This window comes from Hemiscyllium ocellatum, chromosome 22 (assembly GCF_020745735.1).
Source record: "Hemiscyllium ocellatum isolate sHemOce1 chromosome 22, sHemOce1.pat.X.cur, whole genome shotgun sequence".
Taxonomy (NCBI): domain Eukaryota; kingdom Metazoa; phylum Chordata; class Chondrichthyes; order Orectolobiformes; family Hemiscylliidae; genus Hemiscyllium; species Hemiscyllium ocellatum.
This window is the reverse complement of record NC_083422.1, coordinates 36,167,937-36,191,388: the sequence shown is the minus strand read 5'-3', so window position 1 is coordinate 36,191,388 and position 23,452 is coordinate 36,167,937. Positions and strand designations below refer to the sequence as shown.

The 23,452-nt window shown below is 40.3% G+C and overlaps 1 protein-coding gene across 1 annotated transcript in view; it reads left to right on the top strand.

The window, feature by feature from the left end:
• Nucleotides 1-12,521: 12,521 nt before the first annotated feature.
• wdr11 (WD repeat domain 11) overlaps nt 12,522-23,452 on the top strand; it is a 112,450-nt gene continuing 101,519 nt past the window's right edge. Inside the window, exon 1 of the mRNA XM_060842073.1 lies at nt 12,522-12,687. Coding sequence (XP_060698056.1) covers nt 12,605-12,687 — 83 coding nt within the window. The 5' untranslated portion in view covers nt 12,522-12,604. The remainder of the gene's footprint in view (nt 12,688-23,452) is intronic.

Below are 23,452 nucleotides of genomic sequence, written 5' to 3'. Positions count from 1 at the left end.
AAAGTTGTGTCTCCTCATGTTTGCCGTCCCCATACTTGGAAAAAGGCTCTCCCTGTTCACCCTATCTAACCCTCTGATTATCTTGTATGTCTCTATTAAGTCACCTCTCAACCTTCTTCTCTCTTATGAGAACAGCCTCAAGGCCCTCAGCCTTTCCTCGTAAGACATTCCTTCGATAGCAGGCAACATCCTAGTAAAGGATGTAGGATTCCTATAAACCTGCTGAGATATGCTGAGGCCCCATAACTATTTCACGGTCACATCAGTTCTTTATTTCTGTTTCTACATGTGAAGGGTTAAAACTTGAATCTTCACAGTCAAATCATCAAAAACCAAGCTGTCACATTCTTATCTATTTGACAAAAATTTAAAAACTCACACCACACGGACAATAAATCAATAGGATGAGTTCTTTATTTGAAAATAAGGATATATCTAGTTAAGGCTAGGAGACCTGTTACAAACGTATCTTACCCTTGGTCCTGCTATTCGCAGATTGAGTACAATTATATCATCATGCTATATCATATCTTGTTCAGATTGTAATAATTGATAGAATTTTACGGCAAACCATGTCACAACAATGTCTGATTAATCTATGTCAATTATTGGGGAGTTTATTAAAACATGGATGGGGGAATGTCTGGATGATATTCATATGGACTTCCAGAAGGAATTTCTTAAGGTTCTGCAAGGATACAAGAGCAGAAATGCAAGCTTTGTAGCCTGAGTTGATTGGGAAGGAGGAGATGGATAATGGAAACATTCTCTGAATGGCAACAGGGTACAATTGGCGAGGCCTCAACTTTTCAGTATATAAATTAATGATTTCAGTAAAGGAATAAGAAGTTTGATACCATGTGTAGTAATTAGAACCAGGTGGATCTTATTAACTATGAGATTCTTGATTGGAGTTGTTAAACTGGGCCGATCAGGGAGCCCTGGCTGACAGATAATAACAGGGGATTCAGAAAGGTCACAGCCAGTGTATTGTGTACATGTCAATAAAGGGTGACTTAGTGATCCTCTGTGCAGTTATTTCATGTTTGCAGATGATTCTAATTTAGGAGGCAGAGATATTGTCTAGATGGGTGCAGGAAGTTAGAAACAGACATAGACCATGTGAGCAGGCAATGTTTTAACAGATAGATAGAAGTCAAATGTATGAAAGTGTGTTGTATTTCTCTTTGGATCTGTGAAACACAAATCAGAATATTCTCTTTAAGATGAGAGCAGGAGCTTTAAAGAGCGAAGGTATTTGGGTGTCTATGCACAGAGGTCACTGAAATATATAAAATTTGAATCATCTTATTTACTTTAAATATATGTGAGTGAAGTTAAAAAATGAATTTGGATGTTCTGAATTAGATTTTGACAGTCTGGAATAATATCCTTTTAAAACCTCCAGCTCCACTAAATTCAATGTGAACAATTCAACAAGAAAGTAAAAATAGAACTCAGTTGTGCAGACTCAGAAACATGTTCTTGCAAAGAATGTTGGTGTGTATGCATGTACATCAAGGGAAGGAGCAATGCTTTACATAAAAGTGCACAGTGAAAAGATAAGAGAAAAGAAATTTTAAAAATCGTGCAACACATATGATTCTAAGTATAATTATAATGTGAGGAGAGGCACAAAACACTTAATTAGCTGTCAATGAAAAAAAATTGAGAAAGGATTATCCTAGTATTTAGAACAACTAAAGCAACTGCCAAAGTGGGTGTACTGGTATTTGTTTAGAATTGATAGAACAGAGCCATGAGGCATGATGATACATCACAAGACCTGTGCAGTAACACAATTTAAGCATGAATAACTGTTATTGAGTGCAGTAAATGCATTATTCAATGAAGCATACAAAAATGAATTGGATGAATTCCTAACTCAAATGAAATCAGGAAATGAACTATTACTTGAAGCAGCATCTTCGGGGTAGTCTGTCCTGGAACAGTACACTTAGGGAAACAAAAGGCAAAGAGGAATTTTTTGTCACATTTTCTTTTCATGTTCTTTATGCAGATTTATCCCATTGGTGTGACATTTTGTGCTGGGTTTGTGTTATTATTCTGAATTTCAAATTGAAAATAAATTTGCTGTGCATTTATCACAGTTTATTTTACCTGGGTAGGTTACAGGCTCACAATGTGGGTGAAGAATTTTTGTAATTATGTTGTGATTATTATGATCACCAGTAATGTTTCGGATGTTTACTGCTAATGAAGTACTTTTACAGGGTAGTCACTACTGTCACGTAGGAAACACAGCAGCTGGTTTGTACACTGCAAGCTTGCACTAACATCAATGTGATATTCATTAGATATTTTGGCATGTTGAACAATGGATAATTATCAGTTAGGATGGCAAAATTAAAATAGTAAAATGAGTCCTTTTACATCTGCGTGAACTCAGTTGGCTGGACAACTAGTTTGCGATGCAGAATGATGTCAACAGTGTGAGTTCAGTTCCTACACCACTGAGGTTACCATGAAGGGCTCCCCTTCTCCACTGCTCACTCATTTGAGGTGTGCTGACCCTCCGTTTAAATTACCACTAGTTATCTCTCTCTCTAATGAGTAAGTTGCTCTGTGGTCCAGTAGACTATGGTGACTTTACCTCCACTTCAGGGGGAAGAAGATTCTTGATTTAACATTTTATCAGATAAATGACATCATTGCAATGCAGCACTCTCTCAGTACTGCACTGGAGTATCAGCCTTGAATTTTATGTTTAAGTCTGGAGTAGGACCCAAATCCACAGTCTTCAGCTTCACACGTACAAAATCATTATAAGAAACTCACTGTTCCTAAGTCTCGCTCAAATAAATTTGGTCTTGTGGGGAATTGGCCAGCAACCAAATTTTGAAAGATTTCTGAGCACTGGAGTTTGAAACTTTAATTGGAAATGTGAGACATTTGTTCCCTTTGTCTGACAAATTATTTATTACACTTTTTTGTACAAGAATTGTAGGTGGGTCACCTATAATTTACCAACATGCCATTTCATTAATGTGTGCTATTTGGATGAAGTCTAAAAGCTTAACGTTAGCTATGTAAGTAGGCAGTCTAGATCATCAATGATGTAAGATAACGTCAGTAGTCTGTTGAGAGATATTTCTATGTAAGGGCTTACGCAGGAACCATTTAGCATATAATTAGGAGACAATATTCAACAAAGGGTTAAACTTATCAAGAGTCTGGCCTCCCACGTCTCTATTGATCCTAACAAAGGAGATAACACACACTAAGACTCACAAGATAAAAACAGAAGAAGAAAAGAAGAAATGCCAGAGAGAGATGAAATTATCCCTCACTTGGGTTACTGATAGCTCTATGAACTGGTTTGGGGTACTTTCTACATAAAAGTACTGTATAAATGTAAGATTTTGTTGTCTGTCATTGTCAAAATTGAAGTATGTAAATTACCACTTCCCTGAAGTAGTTTTGATAATGTTCTTTAGAGTCATAATTTTGAAAGCCATAAGAGTATGTTTATTCATTAAAGACAATAAAAATATATGTATAATAACCGTTGCACCCATGGACGAGAGCTTCGGTGGAGGTGCAGTGAGCATAGTAATGTAATATAATTTAAATTTAATGGATTGTAATTTAATACTATTTTATTTAATTTGAATTTATTCTAATTTGGGTTAAGTAACTATGAGATGATTATATATTGAAGAGTAATAGGCAGTTTATTGTTAACGCTACTGTAATAGGATAATGCGATATTATTTCTACTTTTCTGTACTTCTGTACTTTTATAAATTTCAGGTTGTTTTGTAAAAGAGTGAAAAGTTTTCAATATTATATATATAAAAAACAATTAAAAAGTGTATACTTCATAATAATGTTAACAGCTAGAAGAAAGGTGCAAGATTATGGAACTGGAGAGTGATTGTTAAACAAATAAATAAAAGAGATCTGGATAAAAATAGTTTGTCTATAATTTAAGACATGGGATTAAGCGAAAGTTGTTTTGAGATAACAGTATTCACAACAATGAGATGCCCCAAGCATTTCATAACCATAACTGTTGAAGAATAGTCACCAGGGCAACATAGGAAACATGTCACCAATTGCTGCATAGTGAGCTGGATGTGCAGCTATGAGTTACTTTGGAAGAAAAAGAAAAATAATGTTTTATTCTTAAGTAATGCTTTTCACTGGATATCCTAAACTGCTTCAAATAAAAACCAATTAAATACTTTTGAAGTCTAATCTTTGCTGTAGGAAGCATTGTAGGTAATTTGCACATGGGAGACTCCTACATACAGCAATGTGACCATGACCAGGTGTCATTGAGTGAAGTCTAAACAATGGTGAAGATATCTGGGATGGCTCATCTGTTCTTCACAATAGCACCAGATGATCTTTTACATCCACTCAACAGAGCACTGGTTTTACATTTACAGTGGGCAACCGCTTAATTTAAAATTCTGACACCTAGTTATAAATTTTCCTACAAATGAAAATATCCTCTCCTAAGAGAGTGCAGGGATCCCCTGTGGCCATTCCCCTCAATAACAAGTACACCATTTTGGATACTGTTGTGGGGGTGGGTGGGAAATGACTTACCGGGGCAAGCCATGGGGTACAGATCTCTTGCGCAGTGTCTGTCCCTATTGCTCAGAAGGGAAGGAGGGAGAGGAGTAGTGCATTAGTCATTGGAGACTCCATAGTTAGGGGGACAGATAGGACATTCTGTGGGAACGAGAGAGACTCATGGTTGGTGTGTTGCCTCACAGGTGCCAGGGTTCGTGATGTTTTGGATCATGTTTTCGGGATCCTTAAGGGGGAGAAGAAGCAGCCCCAAGTCTAGTCCACATAAGCAGAAATTTAAAGCAGAAATTCAGGGAGGTGGGGTGGAGGCTGTGAGCTAGAAAAAACAGAGTTGTTCTCTCTGTTTTGTTACCCGTGCTATGAGGTGAGGAATAGGGAGAGAGAGGAGTTGAACACATGGCTACAGGGATTGTGCAGGAGGGAGGGATTTGGATACGGGTTAGCACTGCTGCCTCACACCTCCAGGGACCCAGGTTTGATTCCAGCCTCAGGCAATTATCTGTGTAGAGTTTGCACATTCTCCTTATGTGTGCGTGGCTTTCCTCCAGGTGCTCTGGTTTCCTCCCACAGTCCAAAGATATGCAGGTTAGGTGAATTGGCCATGCTAGATTGCCCATAGTGTTCAGGGATGTGTAGGTTAGGTGTATTAGTCAGGAAAAATGTTGAGTAATAGGATTGGAGAATGGGTCTCTTCGGAGGGTTGGTGTGGTCTTGTTGGGCTGAAGGACCTGTTTCCAATTGTACGGATTCTATGATTCTTTGATCTGGACAATTGGAACTCATTCTGGAGTAGGTGGAACTCCTACAAACAGGATGGTCTACACCTGAACCAGAGGACCACCAACATCTTGGGGGGGGCAGGGAGGGAAACTTGCAAATGCTCTTTGGGAGGGTTTAAACTAATTCAGCGGGGGGATGTGAACCTAAATTGTAGCTCCAGTGTACAGGAGGTTGAGAGTAGTGAGGTCAGAAAAATAGTTTTAAAGTTGCAAGTGTGTACCAGCAGGCAGGAAGGTGGTTTGAAGTGTGTCTACTTCAACACCAGGAGCATCCAGAATAAGATGGGTGAACTTGCAGCATGGGCTGGTACATGGAACTTCAATGTTGTGGCCAATTCGGAGACATGGATAGAGCAGGGACAGGAATGGTTGTTACACGTCCTGGTGTTTAGATGTTTCAGTAAGAACAAGGAGTTTGGTAAAAGAGGGGTAGGTGTGGCATTGTTAGTCAAGGACAGTATTATGGTGGCAGAAAGGAAATTTGATGAGGACTCATCTACTGAGGCAATATGGCTGAGCTTAGAAACCGGAAAGGAGAGGTCACCAAGTTGGGATTTTTCTCTAGGCCGCTGAAAAGTTCCAGAGATGTAGAGGAAAGGCAAGGATTATTCTGGATAGGAGTGAAAGTAACAGGGTAGTTGTTATGGGGGACTTTAACTTTCCAAATATCGACTGGAAACAGAATAGTTCAAATACTTTAGATGGGTCAGTTTTTGTCCAATGTGTGCAGGAGGGTTTTCTGACACAGTATGTAGATAGACCAACAAAAGATGAGGCCACATTGGATTTGGTACTGGGTAATGAACCCATCCAGGCATTAGATTTGGAGGTAGGTGAGCACTTTGGTGATTGTGATCACAATTTGGTTACATTTACTTTAGCGATGGAAAGGGATAGGTAAATACCACAGGACAAGAGTTATTGCTGGGGGAAAGGCAATTATGATGTGATTAGGCAAGATTTAGGATTGTAGGATGGGGAAGGAAACTGCAGGAAACGGACACAATTGAAATGTGGAGCTTGTTCAAGGAACAGCTCCTCTGTCCTTGATAAGTATGTACCTGTTAGGCAGGGAAGAAGTGGTTGAGTGAGGGAGCTGAGGTGTACAAAAGAGAATCTCTCATCAAGAGGAAGAAGGCTTATGTTAAGATGAGATGTGATGGCTCAGTTAGGGCGCTTAAGAGTTATAAGTTAGCCAGGAAAGACCTAAAGAGAGAGCCAAGAAGAGCCAGGGAGGGATATAAGAAGTCATTGGCAGATAGGATCAAGGAAAACCCTAACACTTTCTATAGCTATATCAGGAATAAAAGAATGATTAGACTAAGATTAGCTTGGAGAAAGTGAGGACTGCAGATGCTGTCCGCCCCCACCCCCTCTCCGGCCTATCATCCTCACCCTCACCTCCTTCCACCTATTGTATTCCCAGCGCCCCTTCCCCAAATTCCACCCCCCCCCACCCCGACCCACATTTTATCTCAGCCTGCTTGGCACACCAGCCGCATTCCTGAAGAAGGGCTTATGCCCGAAATGTCGATTCTCCTGCTCCTCAGGTGCTGCCTGGCCTGCTGTGCTTTTCCAGCACCACACTTTTCAACTCTAGACTAAGATTAGCGCCAATCAAGCATAGTAGTGGGGAGTTGTGCGTAGAGTCAGAGGAGATAGGGGAAGCACAAAATGAATACTTTTTGTCAGTATTCACACTAGAAAAAGACAATTTGGTTGAGGATAATACTGAGATACAGGCTATTAGACTAGATGGGAGCAAGGTTTACAAGGAGGAGATGTTAGCAATTCTGGAAAGTGTAAAAATAGTTAAGCCTCCTGGACTAGATGGGATTTATCCTAGGATTCTCTGAGAAGCTGGGGTGGAGATTGCCGAGCCTTTGGCTTTGATCTTTGTGTCACCATTGTCTACAGGAATAGTGCCAGAAGACTGGCAGATAGTAAGTTTTGTTCCTTGTTCAAAAAGGTAAGTAGAGACAACCCTGGAAATTTTAGACCTGTGAGCCTTACTTCGATTGTGGGTAAAGTGTTTCATAGGATTGAAAATCATCTAGACAGGAATAAGTTGATTGGGATAGTCAACATGGCTTTGTGATGGGTGGGTCATGCCTCACACACCTTATTGAGTTCTTTTGAGAAGATTACAAAACAGGTGGATGAGGGTAAAGTGGTTGATGTGGTGTATTAGGATTTCAGTAAGGCATTTGATAAGGTTCCCCACAGTAGGCTATTGCAAAAAATACAGAGGCATGGGATTGAGGGTCATTTAGTGGTTTGGATCAGAAATTGGCTAGCTGAAATAAGCTCTATTCCTGATGAAAGGCTTTTTGCCCGAAATGTCGATTTTCCTGCTCCACGGATGCTCCCTGAACTGCTGTGCTTTTCCAGCACAACTCTAATCTAGAACCTGGTTTCTAGCATCTGCAGTCCTTGTTTTTACCTAGCTGAAACAAGACAGAGGCTGGTGGTTGAGGGAAATGTTCGTCCTGGAGTTCAGTTATTCGTAGTGTACCGCAAGGATTTGTTTTAGGGCCACTGCTGTTTGTCATTTTTTATGAATGACCTGGATGAGGGCATAGAAGGATGGGTTAGTAAATTTGAAGATGACACCAAGGTTGGTGGAGTTGTGAACAGTGCAGGTTACAGAGGGACATAGATAAGCTGCAAAGCTGGGTTGAGTGGTGGTAAATGGAGTTTAATGAGGAAAAGAGTGAGGTGATTCACTTTGGAAGGAGTGACAGGAATACAGAATACTTGGTTAATGGTAAGATTCTTGGTAGTGTACATAGATCTCTGAAATTTGCCACCCAGGTTGATTGGGTTGTTAAGAAGGCATACGGTGTGTTAGCTTTTATTGGTAAAGCAATTGAGTTTCAGAGCCATGAGGTCTTGCTGCAGCTGTACAAATTTCAGGGGCGGCTGCATTTGAAGTATTGCATACAGTTCTGGTCACCGCATTATAGGAAGGATGTGGAAGCTTTGGAAAGGGTTCAGAGTTGATTTACTAGGATGTTGGTATGGAGGGAAGGTTTTATCAGGAAAGTCTAAGGGAGTTGAGGCTATTTTCGTTAAAGAGAAGAAGGTTGAGAGGTGACTTAATAGAGACATACAAGATACTCAGAGGGTTAGACAGAGTGGACAGTGAGAGCCTTTTTCCTCAGATGGTGATGGCTAGCACGAGGTGACATAGCTTTAAATTGAGGCGTGATAGATATAGGACAGATGTCAGAGGTAGTTTCTTCACTCAACAATAATAGGAGCGTGGAATACCCTGCCTCCAATAGTAGTAGACTTGCGAACTTTAAGGGCATTTAAATGTCTATTAGATACACATATGGATCATAGTGGAGTAGTGTAGGTGAAAGGAGCTTCCAATTGTTTTCAAAGGTTGAAGGGCCCATACTATGCTGTAATGTTCTATGTTTTATGTTCATCCACCCTATCCAGACTCTTCAGGATCTTGTACATTTCAATAAATCACCTCTTAATCTTTTAAACCCCAGCAGATACAAGCGTAGCCTGTCTAATCTTTCCTCATATTGTTTGAGTAAATCTTTTCTGAGTTGCTTCTTATGTATTTATATCCTCCCTTCATAAATAGATCAGTATTGTGGATGTAGGTTTGCTCGCTTAGCTAGAAGGTTCATTTCTAGACATTTCATCACCTTACAAGGTAACATCTTCAGTGGGCCTCCGGGCGAAGCACTACTGCTGGGTTGGTAATGTCATTTCCTGTGGCGATGTCATTTCCTGTTGTGATGTTATTTCCTGCTCTTTTTCTCAGGGCATGGTAGATGGGGGTCTAACTTGATGTATTTGTTGATAGAGTTCCGGTTGGAATACCATGCTTCTAGAAATTCTTGTGCGTGTCTCTGTTTGGCTTGATCCTAAGAGCATGGCATTCCAACTGGAACTCTATCAACAAACACATCGAGTTAGACCCCCATCTACCATCCCCTGAGAAAAAGAACAGGAAATGACATCATCATATGAAATGACAACACCAACTCAAAGAAACCCAAACATATAAATAGAAAGCAGAAATCATCAGCAGTGCTTTGCCCAACGGCCCACTGAAGATGTCACCTAGTAGGGTGACAAAACGTTGGAAATGAGCCTTCCAGCTCAGCGAGCAAACCTACAACCAGAACGCCAATCTGAGCCACAAATCTTCTCAAAATTTGCCAAGATCAATATTGTACACAGTACTCCTGATATGATCTTACCAATGCTTTATCTCCCTACTTTTGTATTCAGTTTTCCTCACAGTAAGTGAGAACATTCTCTTCACCTTCCTAATTATATGTTGTATCCCCATACCACCTTTTGCAACTCATGCACTCAGACAACTAAATCTCTCTGAATCACAGAGTTCTGTAATCTCTCACCCATGTAGATAATTTGCTTACTTTTTATTCTTCCTTACAAAATGGACAAATTCTCCTTCTTTCATATTATACTCAACTTGCCTGATCTTTGCCACACATATATCCTATCTGTATTCGTCTGTCACATTCTTATGTCTTCTTTCTGCCTCTCAGTACGTTCTTATGCTCATTTATGCCTCTTTTCTGCTTTCTGTTAGCTAGCCAATCTTCTGTCATTGCTCCTCCACTATGAGCTTCGATTTTCTGGAATAAACTTTACGACAGCTTAGCAAATGCTCGCTGGCAATCTAAGTACGGTACGTTCATCACTTTCCCCTTATCCACAGAACATTTCTTTCCTCAAAGAACTCCACAAATTGGTTACACATGATTTACCTTTCATGTTTCCTTATCAAAACTCTTGACTCTCCCTGATTACCTGGAACTTTTCTCAGTGGTGTGCTTTCATGTCATGGAGTCATACAGTCAAACAACACAGAAACAGACCCTTCAGTCCAACCAGTCCAAGCCAAACCTAATCCCAAACTAAACTAGTCCCACCTGTCTGCACCTGGCCAATATCCCTCCACATCCTTCCTACTCATGTACTCATCCAAATGTTTTTTTAAATATTGTAATTGTACTCGCATCCACCACTTCCTCAGAATGTTCGTTCCACACATGAACCAGACTCTACGTAAAAAATTTGCTTCTAATATCTTTTTTAAATCTATCTCCTCTCACCTTAAAAATGTGCCCCCTCATCTGGAAATCTCTCATTCTAGGGAAAAGACAACTACCATTAACCCTATCTATACCCCTCATTATTTTATAAATTTCTAGAATGTTGCCTCTCAACGTCCTAAGTTCCAGTGAAACAGTCCCAGCATTTCCAGCCTTTCTTTATAACTCAAACCTCCCAGTAACATCCTGGTAAATCTCTTCTGGACCCAGTCCAGCTTAATAATATCCTTTCTCTAACTGGGCGACCAGAACTTGACATGATATTCTGGAAGAGGCCTCACCAATGTCCTGTCCAAGTTCAACATGACTTCTCAACTCCTACACTCAAAAGGACTAAGCAGTGAAGGCAACATGCTAAATGCCTTTTTAACTACCTTGCCTATATTTGATATAAGCTTCAAAGAATTATGCACCTGAACCCCTAGGTCCCTCTGTTCTGCAACAATGCCCAAGGTCGTACCATCAATTGTTTAGGTCCTATCCTTATTTGTTGTACTAAAATGCAATATATTTGATAATCATTTCTAATATCTTCCCTATGCCATCGGGCCTGTAGTTTCCTGCTGTCTCTCCCTCCCTTCCATTCTATTCTGGCTCCATTTTTTAATTCCCATTCATTTATCACCCCTGTGCTTGTTGACCTGCAGTTACTTCTGGCTCTCAAATCGCTCAACTTTACTTAACATCCTTGTTAAATCCATACAAGACCATGACTCTCCCCACCTCATCTCTTTGAATTCTCCAAACCTAAAATATATGTGCCTCTCTGATTTTGACCTCTGCATCCCTGATTGCAATTGTTCCAACTTAATGTCAACGCAGTCAGCTGCTGCACTGGGCCTAGATTTAGAATTCCACCTGTAAACTTTGTTTCTCTACCTCAGTTTGGGACCCACCTCTTTGAACTGGATATTTTTGTCATCTGTCTAAATTGTAGCTCAGCATCATAAAGCATTTAATTACAAGGTACTAAACGAATTGCCTTCAGCAGGGTATCTTTCCTCGATGCTGTTATGCTAATGTTAATTTTCATAAGAAACTAAGACATGGTAATATAGTATTGAAAGGTAACACTTTAAAATCTGGACTTTTTCCTATTCTTTTGCATAAGGATGTAAAGATCTAGACTTTTCAAATTTTCTTTTGGTTCTGTTTCTTTCATTTCTTTATTTTTAATTCTGGTTTTGTCTTTTGTATTTTTAAGCTGGTGTCGTAGAATGGTGACTTTGTAGACTTGTCACTGTACTCTTGTAATTGAGTACACATGGCAATGTGAACATATTTTTACAGGTATAATGATCATGGGACACAGCGCAATGAGCCTTGGAATGTTTTATGATGTGAAAGGTACTATATAAATACAAAGTTAAAAATCACACAACACCAGGTTATAGTCCAACAGGTTTAATTGGAAGCACACTAGCTTTCAGAGCAACACTCCTTCATCGCTCCGAAAGCTAGTGTGCTTCCAATTAAACCTGTTGGACTATAACTTGGTGTTATGTGATTTTTAACTTTGTACACCCCAGTTCAACACCGGCATCTCCAAATCATATATAAATACAAGTTGTCATTTTTGAGAGGTCAGATTTGTACTTTTTAATGTCATTTTCCCCATTCAGGCATCAAGTAACTAAACCCTGGATTATCCATGATCAACACAGGCTGATCCATTTTGGAGCAAAGACTTTAAAAAGTAAGCAAATTATTTAAATAGTGAGAGATTACAGAATTCTTAAGATTTAGAGGGATCTGTGTGCCCTAGTACATGAATTGCAAAGCATTGGTTTGCAGGTACAGCACATAAATTACAATCCGTGGTTTTAAAATCTTCTAAAATTTTGAAATGGACTTTTCAACTTTCCTGGATCCAGGGAAGAGGTGGTGCTTCAGCACAGTCAGGGCTGCTGAGCACAGCGCCTCCCCTCTCCTCCCTGGCCAATGGTGGTATAGCCGGGCAAGACGTTGAAGGCCGGAACCTGGGGCCGGGGTTTGAGGGACGGGGGAACCGAGGTCCAGACGAACACGGAGATGTTCCGGGCGGATCACTTCCTGTTTACATGGCATCCCGGAAGCTGTGCTCACTGTGAGGAAGCGGAGACTTGTTGCTGCTGAAGGAGGATAATTTATACATTTTGAGAAAACACGATGCAGTACACAGTAAACATCAAACTCTCCGCCAGGACTTTAACGGGAACACTGAGCGGCCAGAACAGAGGGGCAGTGGACTGGTGAGTGAGAGTGAGAGAAGGGGAGGAGTGAAGGGGGGAGAGGGAGAGATGGAGGGAGATGGAGGGTAGAACGTGCCCTCTGGCACCTGACACCATCACAGAGACATACAGCACCGAAACAGACCCTTCGGTCCAACCCGTCTATGCTGACCAGATGTCCCACCTGCCAGCACCCAGCCCCTATCTCTCCAAATCCTTCCTTTTCATATACCCATCCAGATGTTGCAATTGTCGCCAGCTTCCAGCACATTCTCTGTCGGTGGTTTTCCTGTAAACACTCGGACTGACCTCCCACAACAACCAGGGCTGCACAATCTGAGCTGTGTTAGTTTGAACTGACTGACAGACTGTGCTGTGTCTGTGCAGACATGTACTGACCCACTCTACAACACTTGCTTGTACAGAATGAGCTGTGTTATGCAAACTGACTGATCTTGCACAACATTTAGGGTTGTATAGAACAAGCTGTGGTAGCCAAAAACTTCCTGACCCCTTCACAGTATTCGGAGCAGTCCAGAGCGAGCTCTGTCAGTGCATATCAGACTGACCCCATGCACAATACCTAGGGTTATATACAGCATGGTTTGCTAAGTTAATGTAAATTGACTGAACCTGCCCATACTCAGCTCCTTTGTTGTAGTAGGTTTGTTAATTATCAGATTAACAGCTCATCCTGGCTGTTATTTACAATATAACATGAAATGGGATATATTTTAAGTGATTGTTGTGTTTACTTTTCCAAAACACATGTTAAACTTTAAACTTAAAATTCAATTTGGCTACCTTAGACCAAAGGCATACGTGGATTTTTTTTTAGTAATTAATTGAAATAAATTATAAGATAACGGGAGAATATTGAGAGTGAAATGCTTATCTTTGAAAGACATTTTATTTTTTTTGTCTGCTGCACATCTCAAATCATCACAGCTAACTAAGTTCTTTTGAAGTGCAGTCACTGTTGTAATGCAGGAAATGCGGTGGCCAAATCATGTACAGCAAAAGCAACAAACAGGTTGAAGAATCTCCAGAAATATCCCTGTCATCAAGATGACACCCTGACACATCCTACAGAAGATAATGCTGAAACATTAGCAGTCACCTTTAGCCAGAAATACTGAGTGAATATCCATTTTGGTATGGGCTCTCCAGCATCACAAATTCCACTTTTGAGCTAATTCAATTCAGTATTGCAGCCATACTACTGAAGATGTATGGCCCAGAATTATCCATGTTTTATCCAAGCTTTTCACTACAGCTACAACTTTGCCATTTACCTGCCTATGTGAAAAATTGCCCAAATGTATCCTGTACACAAAAAGCAGGACAAAACCAAACTGCAAATTACTAACTCATCAGTCTACTCTGAACTGTCGTCAAAGTGATTGAAGTAGTTGTTGACAGTGCTACCAACCAGCACTTATCAGCAATAAGCTTCTCACTGATACTCAGTTTACGTGCCACCAGAATCATTTGATGTGATCTAATTACAGCCTTGGTCTAAACATGGACAAAAGAGCTGAACTCCAGAGATGAGGTGAGAGTGACTGTCCTTAACGTCACAGCAGTGTTTGACCAAGCATGGAATTGATGATCTCTAATAAAACTGAAGTCATTGGGAATCCGGAAAAACTCTCTGGTGCTAGCCATTCTTAGTGCAAAGGAAGATGGTTGTGTCGATTGGAGGTCACTCATCTCTGTTCTAGGAGATCACCACAGGAGTTCTTCAAGCACTATATTACATCTATCATAAGGTCATAAGTGGCTATTGCTGACATTTGCACAGTGTATATCACCTGTCAGAAATATGAAGCAGAATGTGGCTATGTGCAGCAAGAAGTGGACAATATCCAGTCTTATAGTGATGTATGACATGAATATTACTTGCCACTTAAAGGCCAAGCAGTGATTACCTCCGACAAAACGCAATCCAACCATCCCTGTATCTCCTACTATCCATATCCTGGGACGTACCATTGACCAGAAGCTGAGCTAGATAATTGTATACATTTATGACTACAACAGCAAGTTATAGACAAGGAATTCTGTAACAACTTCTTTTTTCAAAGTGTGTTTACTGTCTTAAAAGGCGCAAGTCAAGAGTGTGATGGAATTCTCCTAACCCACTTGTCTGGCCCCAAGAGTATTCGGAAAATTCAGCGTCCTGTTTGACCAAGCAGTCTGGTTGATTGGTATCCTCTTTGCTACCTTCAGCATCCAGTCTACAGCACCAGCTACAGGCAGAAGTGTACAACATTCACAAGGTGCACTGCAGCAACTTGCCAAGGCTTATATAGCAGCACCTTTTCAATCCACAACTTCTGCCATCTAGAACGACATAACCACCCCAATTTCCAAGTCACACACCATTCTGATCTGGAACTATAGTGCTGTTTCTCTAGTGTCTCTCGATCAAAATCCTGGATCGTCCTTCCTAACAGCACCATTCCTTTCCCTATGGACTGCAGCTTCAAGAAGGCAGATCAGCACAACCTTCTCCAGGGCAACTAGGAGCACGTACAAAATGCTGGCTGAGCCAGTGGTCCTCACAACCTGTGAATGATTTAAATAAATGAACTTCCACAAATAGCAAAGTGGCGCTGACCAGCCAGCAATGCTCACGCTGAACATAGGGTGGCACGGTGGCTCAGTGGAGCCTCAGCGCCAGGAACCTGGGTTCGATTCCAGCCTCGGCGACTGTCTGTCTGTGTGGAGTTTGCGCATTCTCCCCATGTATGCGTGGGTTTCCTTGGGGTGTTCCGGTTACTGCCCATAGTGTTCAGGGATAAATATAGGATATTAGGGTAAGGGAATGGGTTTGGGTGAGTTCCTTTTCAGAGGGTCAGTGTGGACTTGTTGGGCCGAAGGGCCTGTTTCCACACTGTAGGGATTCTATACAGAGATTCTATGAAAGCTGTTTTTTTTTGTAATGTTGATTAAGTGATAAATATTGGTCATGCTGCTGGGGCTATCTCCCTTGTTTCTTTTTGAATTAGAGCCATGGGATTTTTTTACATCCACCTGAGTAGGCATTCCATCTGGGAAATGCAGCATTCCCTCAATATCAGGCAGGAGCATCAGTTTAATTTTTGTGCTCTAGCCCTAAAGTAGGGCTTGAACATTCTGACACTCAGGTGAGAATACAACAAACTGAATTGTGACTGACACTTAACAGAAATAACCAAAAGTTGCCTTTAAGAATTTCATTCAACCTTTTAAGAAGACACTAATGTTAGGGTGTACTTTCAAGATGAGGAAATGCTTGTTTGTGTGCACTTATAAACCTTTGTTCTGGTCAATGAGGTGCAAAACTGACTAGCTGTTTTGTGAAACTTGCATACGTAATTCAGCTGTCAAAATATATTAGATTTACAAAAGCTGCATATGAAAACACATCTGTCTCAGAATATTTTTAGATCAGCGGCCTGAAGAAATTTACTGTGCTCTTAAAATTCGCATGCACATCTTTTTTTATTGTGTTTGATTTGCCAACTAAATCTGTCAAATTCTTTATACCTAGCTAGTATGAATTAAGTTTGATCTGGGGGAAGACACACGACCAGTGAAAAATGATTATGGAGTGAAAGGTTTTTCGCAAAGATTGGTTGATGCTGAGAAAAAGGTGGTTTTGAGATTGGGTGTCAGTCTGTTGAGTTTGGGTTCTAAAGCTTTGGAGAGGATGCTGAAGAGATCTAGGAGAATAGTGCCAGGGGTTGGGGGGGAGGTGGAGGGGGTGGGGGGGGAGGTGGAGGGGTTGGGGGGGAGGTGGAGGGGGTGGGGGGGAGGTGGAGGGGGTGGGGCAGAGAGGTTTCAGTTATATGGAGAAGCTAATGCTACCCTCCTTGGAACAGTGATTTGAGGAAATTGGATAGAAATTGAAAATCATAAGTAACTTTGATAGAAAAATAAGGAGAAACTGCATCTGATGTAGATCAGAGAGAACACTGATTTGAAATGCGTTTTTTTTTTGCTAATTTCAGAATTTTTGTCCATGGTCAAAGCTCTATGATCTCAAATGTATTGTTTAAAAGAGTCATGGGAACAGATTCAATAATAACTTTTAAAGGAAATTGAATGAATATGTGAAGGAAAAGATTCGGATCATTGAGGGCAGTGTAGGTGAGGAGTGAGAGTCTAATATCCAAATTCAGATAAGTATTTAAAAGAAAGGCACTTTTTTTTGTCAATGCTTTTTATCTTGAACTTATCAGGACACTTACCAACAATGTCAATAAAGGGGCAAACCAGTGTTTATACTGTAGGAGAGGTATTGCCATTGAGCATTGGTGATTCACTGCCAGGCTTTGTTTAGACTTCAAACCAGGCAGGTACTCTGTTCTTTGCATTACTGTGAGAAATCAAGCCAGGTTTCAGTCTGGGATCTGATGTATTCAGTATTACCATTGGTTGTGATCAGAAAGGTCAAGCTGTGGCAAAATTTTAGAAGCATTCCATTAAATCCCATTGACAACTTGCTTTTATCTTTTTAGGATTGTTGCATTGTAGAGAAATCAGTGCTTCAAAGAGATGGATTTGGTTTGAAATTGAATAAATAAATCAGAATGAAGAGCAGGTATCAGGAAAAGTAACCAGTGTCTTTAAGAAAGATTGTATAAAAGAGCACGCCATTCCATTAAATCATGGCTGATCTGCCTCAGTTTGATTTTTCCCATGATCTCCTCATATGCCTGATATATTTAATATCAAGAAATCTATTGATCTCTGCCTTGAATATACTCAATGACTGAACCTCCACAGACCCCTGGTTCGAGAATTCCAAAGATTCACCAACTGCTGAGTGAAGGAATGGTTCCTCATTTCAGTCCTCTTACTCTGAGACTGTGTCTGATTCTTTTACACTCCACCTGCCCACAGGGACTTCCTTCCTGCTTACAGTAGAACGTCAATTATTCGAACATCAATTATCTGAATTTCAAATTATCCGAACAAGATCACAAGGTCCCGTAAATATGGCATTAGGCAACTATTCATTCAGTTATCAGTTAAACGGCACTATGATGTGCATTGCCTGATAACAGGCACTCCTACAATACTGCTTGTTTCCGGTTATCCAAATGATCAATTATCTCAACAAAGTACTCCCTGCCCACCTGTTTGGATAATCGAGCTTCAACTGTATATTCTGTTGAAGAATTTTATATGGTTCAATCAGGTCGTCTTTCATTCTTCTAAACTCTAATGAATGTAGATTCAATCTCCTTGAGCTATTCTTATTCCTGCCATCCAGGTATCAATCTGGTGAATCTTCATTATCTCCGTCTTATGGCAATTGTTCCTTCCTTGGATAAGAAGTTCACATCTGTATACAATGCTGCAGGTGTAATCTCATCGGGGCTAGATGTATCGGAGCAAGGCATCTTTATTCCTGTACTCAAATCCTCTTACGATAAGGACTAACATGTCATTTCCTTCTTTCCATTTGTTAGCAACACCTGCATGTTAGTTTTGAGTGATTTCCCTTACCTGGTCTAACCAGATGACACTCCAATCCCAGCTGTGATCTGGAGTGGTCTAGCAAACCATTCAATTATTTCAAATTACTGCAATGAATAAGAACAAATCTGGACTGGCAACTTAAGTGTGAAATAACTAAAATGTTGGAAGGAATGAAGGCACATTTAGCCTAGATGACCTGTAAAACCTTTTTCATGAACATTTATGGAATTGTACTACAATTGGAAGAGTCACTCTTATGTAATCATAATTAAATTCTCTGATTCCTTTATTATTGTTCTTTCCCAGATCCACCAAACTAAGCGGTACACTGGTATACAGTTGAATCATTAGGAAACAGTGGTTCTGACCCCATGTAGTCTCACACCTTTAGAGTGAAAATGGGCAGAGAAATCTCCTAGTGATTGTTATCCACCACATTTCCATCACTGATAGATTACCGTTCCTTCAGGTTGGACACCACTTGTAAAAAGCATTGAGGATTCCAAAGGTACAGTGTGTATTCAGATGCCTATCACAAAATATGATGTGGAGGTGCTGGTGTTGGACTGGATTGGACAAGGTCAAAAATCTCACAACACCTGAAGGAGTGAGACTCCCAAGACCTTGTGTTTCCAAATAAATCTGTTGGACTATAACCTGATGTTGTGTGATTTTTGACCTTATCATAAAATAGCATATTAACACTAAGAGAACTGGCTGAGCCATAGAGTCAGACAGCATGGAAACAGACCCTCTGGTCCAAACCGTCCATACCAACCGACATCCAATCTGAACTAGTCCCATTTGTCAGCATTTGGTCTATATCCCTCTCAATCCTTCCCATTCATATACCCATCCAGATACCTTTTAAATGTTGTAATTGTACCAGCCTCCACCACTTCCTCTGGCAGCTCATTCCATTCACTCACCACCCTCTGTGCGAACATCACATCACATCAAGGAATTACACAAGAATTCTGAGGAGCATCGATACCAAACTGATCTTGTGAGAGGTGGCTAGACAGCCAATGAAAAAACAACCAACTTGATCCTGTCTTGCCTGTCACAGCTGCATCTCATTGACTGTTTTGATAGGAATGACCACTTTACTGTCTTTGTAGAACATAGGTCCTATCTACATGTGAAAGGTATGCTGGATTGTGTTATGTGGCACTACCAACTGCACAAGTGGGATAGATTAAAAAGAGATGTAGCAGCTCTGAACTGGGCATCCATTAGTGACTATGGAATCTGAGCAATAGCAGCTATGTATCCCATCTGTTACATGGGTCAAAATAAGTTTTCTTTTCAAGGACTGTTTCAGTGATTCCCTCAGGGGTGACCTTTTAGTTTTCATGGGCTTAATTCTGAATTTTAAGTTAGAGATCAAACTTTACTAGAAGCAGCAATTTGCAAACCAACTCTGTTTGCTATGTCATCTAAAGGAGGTTAAAGAAACAAGACACTCAGTGCTGAATATGTGGCTACGAATTCAACAGAAATTGAAGAGTTTTTCTTAATTTGTTTAAATACTGCAGATGTTGGGAATCTGAAGCATACACAGATTATACTGGAGAAAACCAGTAGGTCTGGCAGCAACTGTGGAGAGAGAAGCAGTTAATATTTTGAGTCTTGATATGAATCTTCAGAACACCTGTGGATCTGTCAACATTTCTGATGTTGTGCTAAAGAGCTGAGCTCCAGAATGAACTGTATCCCCAACTAGGCTGTTGCAGTACAGTTGCAACACTGACATTTGTGCTGTAGCGTGCAAAGTTGTCTGGATGTGTCCTTTCTGCAAACCATCAGGATAAATCCAGCTTGACCATAGTATCCTTAACCTAACTCTTCTAACTGCTTATCCCATCCAGCATGACCTGAACAACATGCAATCTTGGGTTCTAATATGTACCATAAAAGTGGCAAGCAACTATAATTTCCAACAGTAGGGAGCCTAAATATGAACACCCAGCCCCTTTGACATGTGCTGCTATTCCTATTGCTGTATCCTTCACTATCATCATCCTAGGGTCAGAGGAGAGGGGAAGTGGTTGGTATTACCATAAGTCAGAAATTCAACATGATCAGCCACATAAATATAGCAGTCACGATCAAAGATCAGAGCTTTGGTATTCTATGCCGAAATGCTCACTTCCTGATTTTCCCAAACCAATGTGGCCCATGTTAGGATTATGATAGAATACAGTCAAGTACCATGATGTCTTCCAGAGCAAAACTGACTCTTTGTTTGACACTTTTCATTCATCAGTAGTGAACCATGGCAATAGTGTGTGATGGGACTAGTGCTGCAGCAACTTGCCAAGACTTCAAGGGCCATGCTTAAATTAAAAACTTCCTGATGTGGACATGTTATTGCTGTTTCTCCATCACACGAAATCCCTTTCTGACTGGAGTTATTGTGAGGAGACATGGACTATTGTGGTTCAAAAAGAATGCCTCTGCATAACTTCTGAAGGGTATTTAGGAAAGGGCAATAAATACTGCTCTGCGTCATTGTGCCCATCTTCCAAGAATGGGAAAAAGGTTTGAGAAGATTGCAGCTCCGGTTGAGGTTCTGGATGTAGATTTGCTCGCTCAGCTGAAAGATTCGTTTTCTGAGGTTTCGTCACCATACTAGCTAACATCATCAATGATCCTCCGGCTGAAGCACTGGCATAGCACACTTGCTATTTATTTGTTTAGGTTTCCTTGAATTGGTGATTTCATTTCCTGCAGTAATGTCATTTCCTGTTCTTTTTCTCCGAGGGTGGTAAATGGGGTCCAAGTCAATGTGCTTGTTGGTAGAGTTCATGTTGGAATGCCATGCTTCTAGGAATTCTCATGCGTGTCTCTGTTTGGCTTTTCCTAGGATGCATGTCTTGTCTCAGTCGAAGTGGTGTCCTTCCTCCTCTGTATGTAAGGATACCAGTGAGAACGAACCTTCTAGGTCAATGAGCAAACCTACATCCAGAATGGGAAAAAATAATTAGTGTTAAATTTTCGAAGGCCTCATTAAGAGGGGTGAATAAAACGCTTGCTTAAAAAGGATGGGCTTAAGGATCATCTTAAAGAAAGAGAGGGAGACACTAAAGCCATTGGATTAAGGAAAGGAATTTTGGAGTTTAAGGTTTTGTCGCCAGTGGTGGATCAAAAGGAGTCATGAATGCTTGAGGCCAGCGTTGGAAGAACACAGTACCAGCACCCTGTTTGGCATTCACTTATCCCTGCAAAGCATGTACATGTACATGTAGCAGACTGGCACCTCACAAGTTGTCCTGTGGAAAACAGTAGCTGCATAAAAGAATTAAAAGTGTAACACATTGAAATGAGCATGGTGGGTACACAAAATAAGTTAAATGGTAGTTTGAAAGACATGGACAAACCAAATAGGACGGAATGCTAACACTCATTTTGCATGACTTTTCTCTTATATTGGTCATTACTTTCTGCGGTAAAGGAAAAGAAGGTTTTGTAGTCATTTAAGGATGAATGCCAATAATAACCCTGAAATGATCAAGAATATAGATGAGTTGCATATGATTTCTGGATTTTAAGAACATTAATTTATGCATTAACGACCCTATGCCAAAGTGAGTTTTTGGTTTAATTGGTCTGCTAGTTTGTCTCAAATTCCCAACAGTCATTGGAGTACAAGTTGTATTTTCCGTAGCAGCTCTTTGCATTTTGGGGAGTGAAATTAGAATTTATCTCGTTTTTGAATGGTTTTGGTATGTTCGTGCTGAAAATGACCTTAAACTCATTTTACAGCCAACAGTTTAATGCTTTTTAGCTGATAAGATTAGATTAGATTCCCTACAGTATGGAAACATACCGACCCTCTGTAGACTAACCCACCAGACCTATTCCCCTAACCTATATTTACCTCTAACTAATGCACGTAACACTATGGGCAATTTATCATGGTCAATTCACCTGACCTGCACATCTTTGGATTGTGGGAGGAAACTGGAGCACCCGTAGGAAACCCACACAGAAGCGGGGAGAATGTGCAAACTCCACACACAGGTGGGGATCGAACCCGGGTCCCTGGCGCTGTGAGGCAGCAATGCTAACCACTGAGGCGACGTGCTGCCCCCCTATACCATCCTGTTATTATTTCTGAGAACTAATGTGTTTTAGAGGAAGGGATGGATGTGATGGAAATCTGGCTATGTGTCTAAACATTTAACATGGTATTTTGTTTTTTAATGCAAGTTATAAATAATTCTGCTTTATCTTGCCAGATTATAGGTCATACGATATGTTCCCATCCTACAGACGAGTGTAAATGCAACTCAAATTAAAAGGGTCTTTTTCATAGCTTACATCGTATACCACAATGGTTTAGATCAGTAACAGACATTCGTCTGGACAAATCTTTTGCTGTGCTTTGTCACAAGGTTAGGAGTTCACTTCTTCCCCCCCCCCCCCCCCCCCCCCCCCCCAACCACCACCACCACCACCAAAAGGACCTGAGTTCAATATTACAAATGGTCAAAAGAGACCATATGGTATGAATTTTTTCTGATGTTTGAATAATTGAAATTTTCAGCTATTTTGAAAGGTAATGTACAGTAAGCAACCTATTAAATAATAAAGCACAGCATGCAATTGAGTAGATTAAATTTAAAGGTTACTGTACCAAGGATGTGTGTCCTCTGGGGAAAGGACAGATGTATGAACATTTAGAAGAGAGATCATTGTATGTTGAATTTAGCAAAGACTTGTTAGTTTTATCATATATTTTAAGTGTCTATTGCATGCAATAATCTACAAAAGATTTATTTATGTTTGATAAAAATATGTTGTTTAAAACAGTGAGTTAGTTACTCGAGTTTAATGTTGCAGATTATTACTGTTGGGAGTATTGACCTTAACTTTTAATGAGGCTGGTAATTGACATTGAAGATGATACAGCAATTTATTTTTAATTGTAATTGAAATGTGAAAATGTAATGGCTCAGCATTAATTTCATGTTGATGAATATAGTTTATTGGTCCAAATTTGTTTGGAGCAGGACATCTAACCATGCTTGTAATTTGTTTCATTGGCCCTGAACCCTGTCGTTCAAAGGAAGTGCTCGCCTTCCGCTGCTGTAAGTGTAAGTTGATAATATTGTAACTAGTGAAACAGAGCAGTCGCTCAGTCAACAGTATACGTCCAAAATTAGTGAGATTTAAGAATTGAGAAAATAATAGCAGAAGAGCTGTGGGTGAATTTCACATCAAATCAGATACAGGAAGAGGAATAAAGAGGAGGAAATAAAGATTTGAGAAGGTCAGATTTGAAATGTTTGAGAGAAAGAGGCAG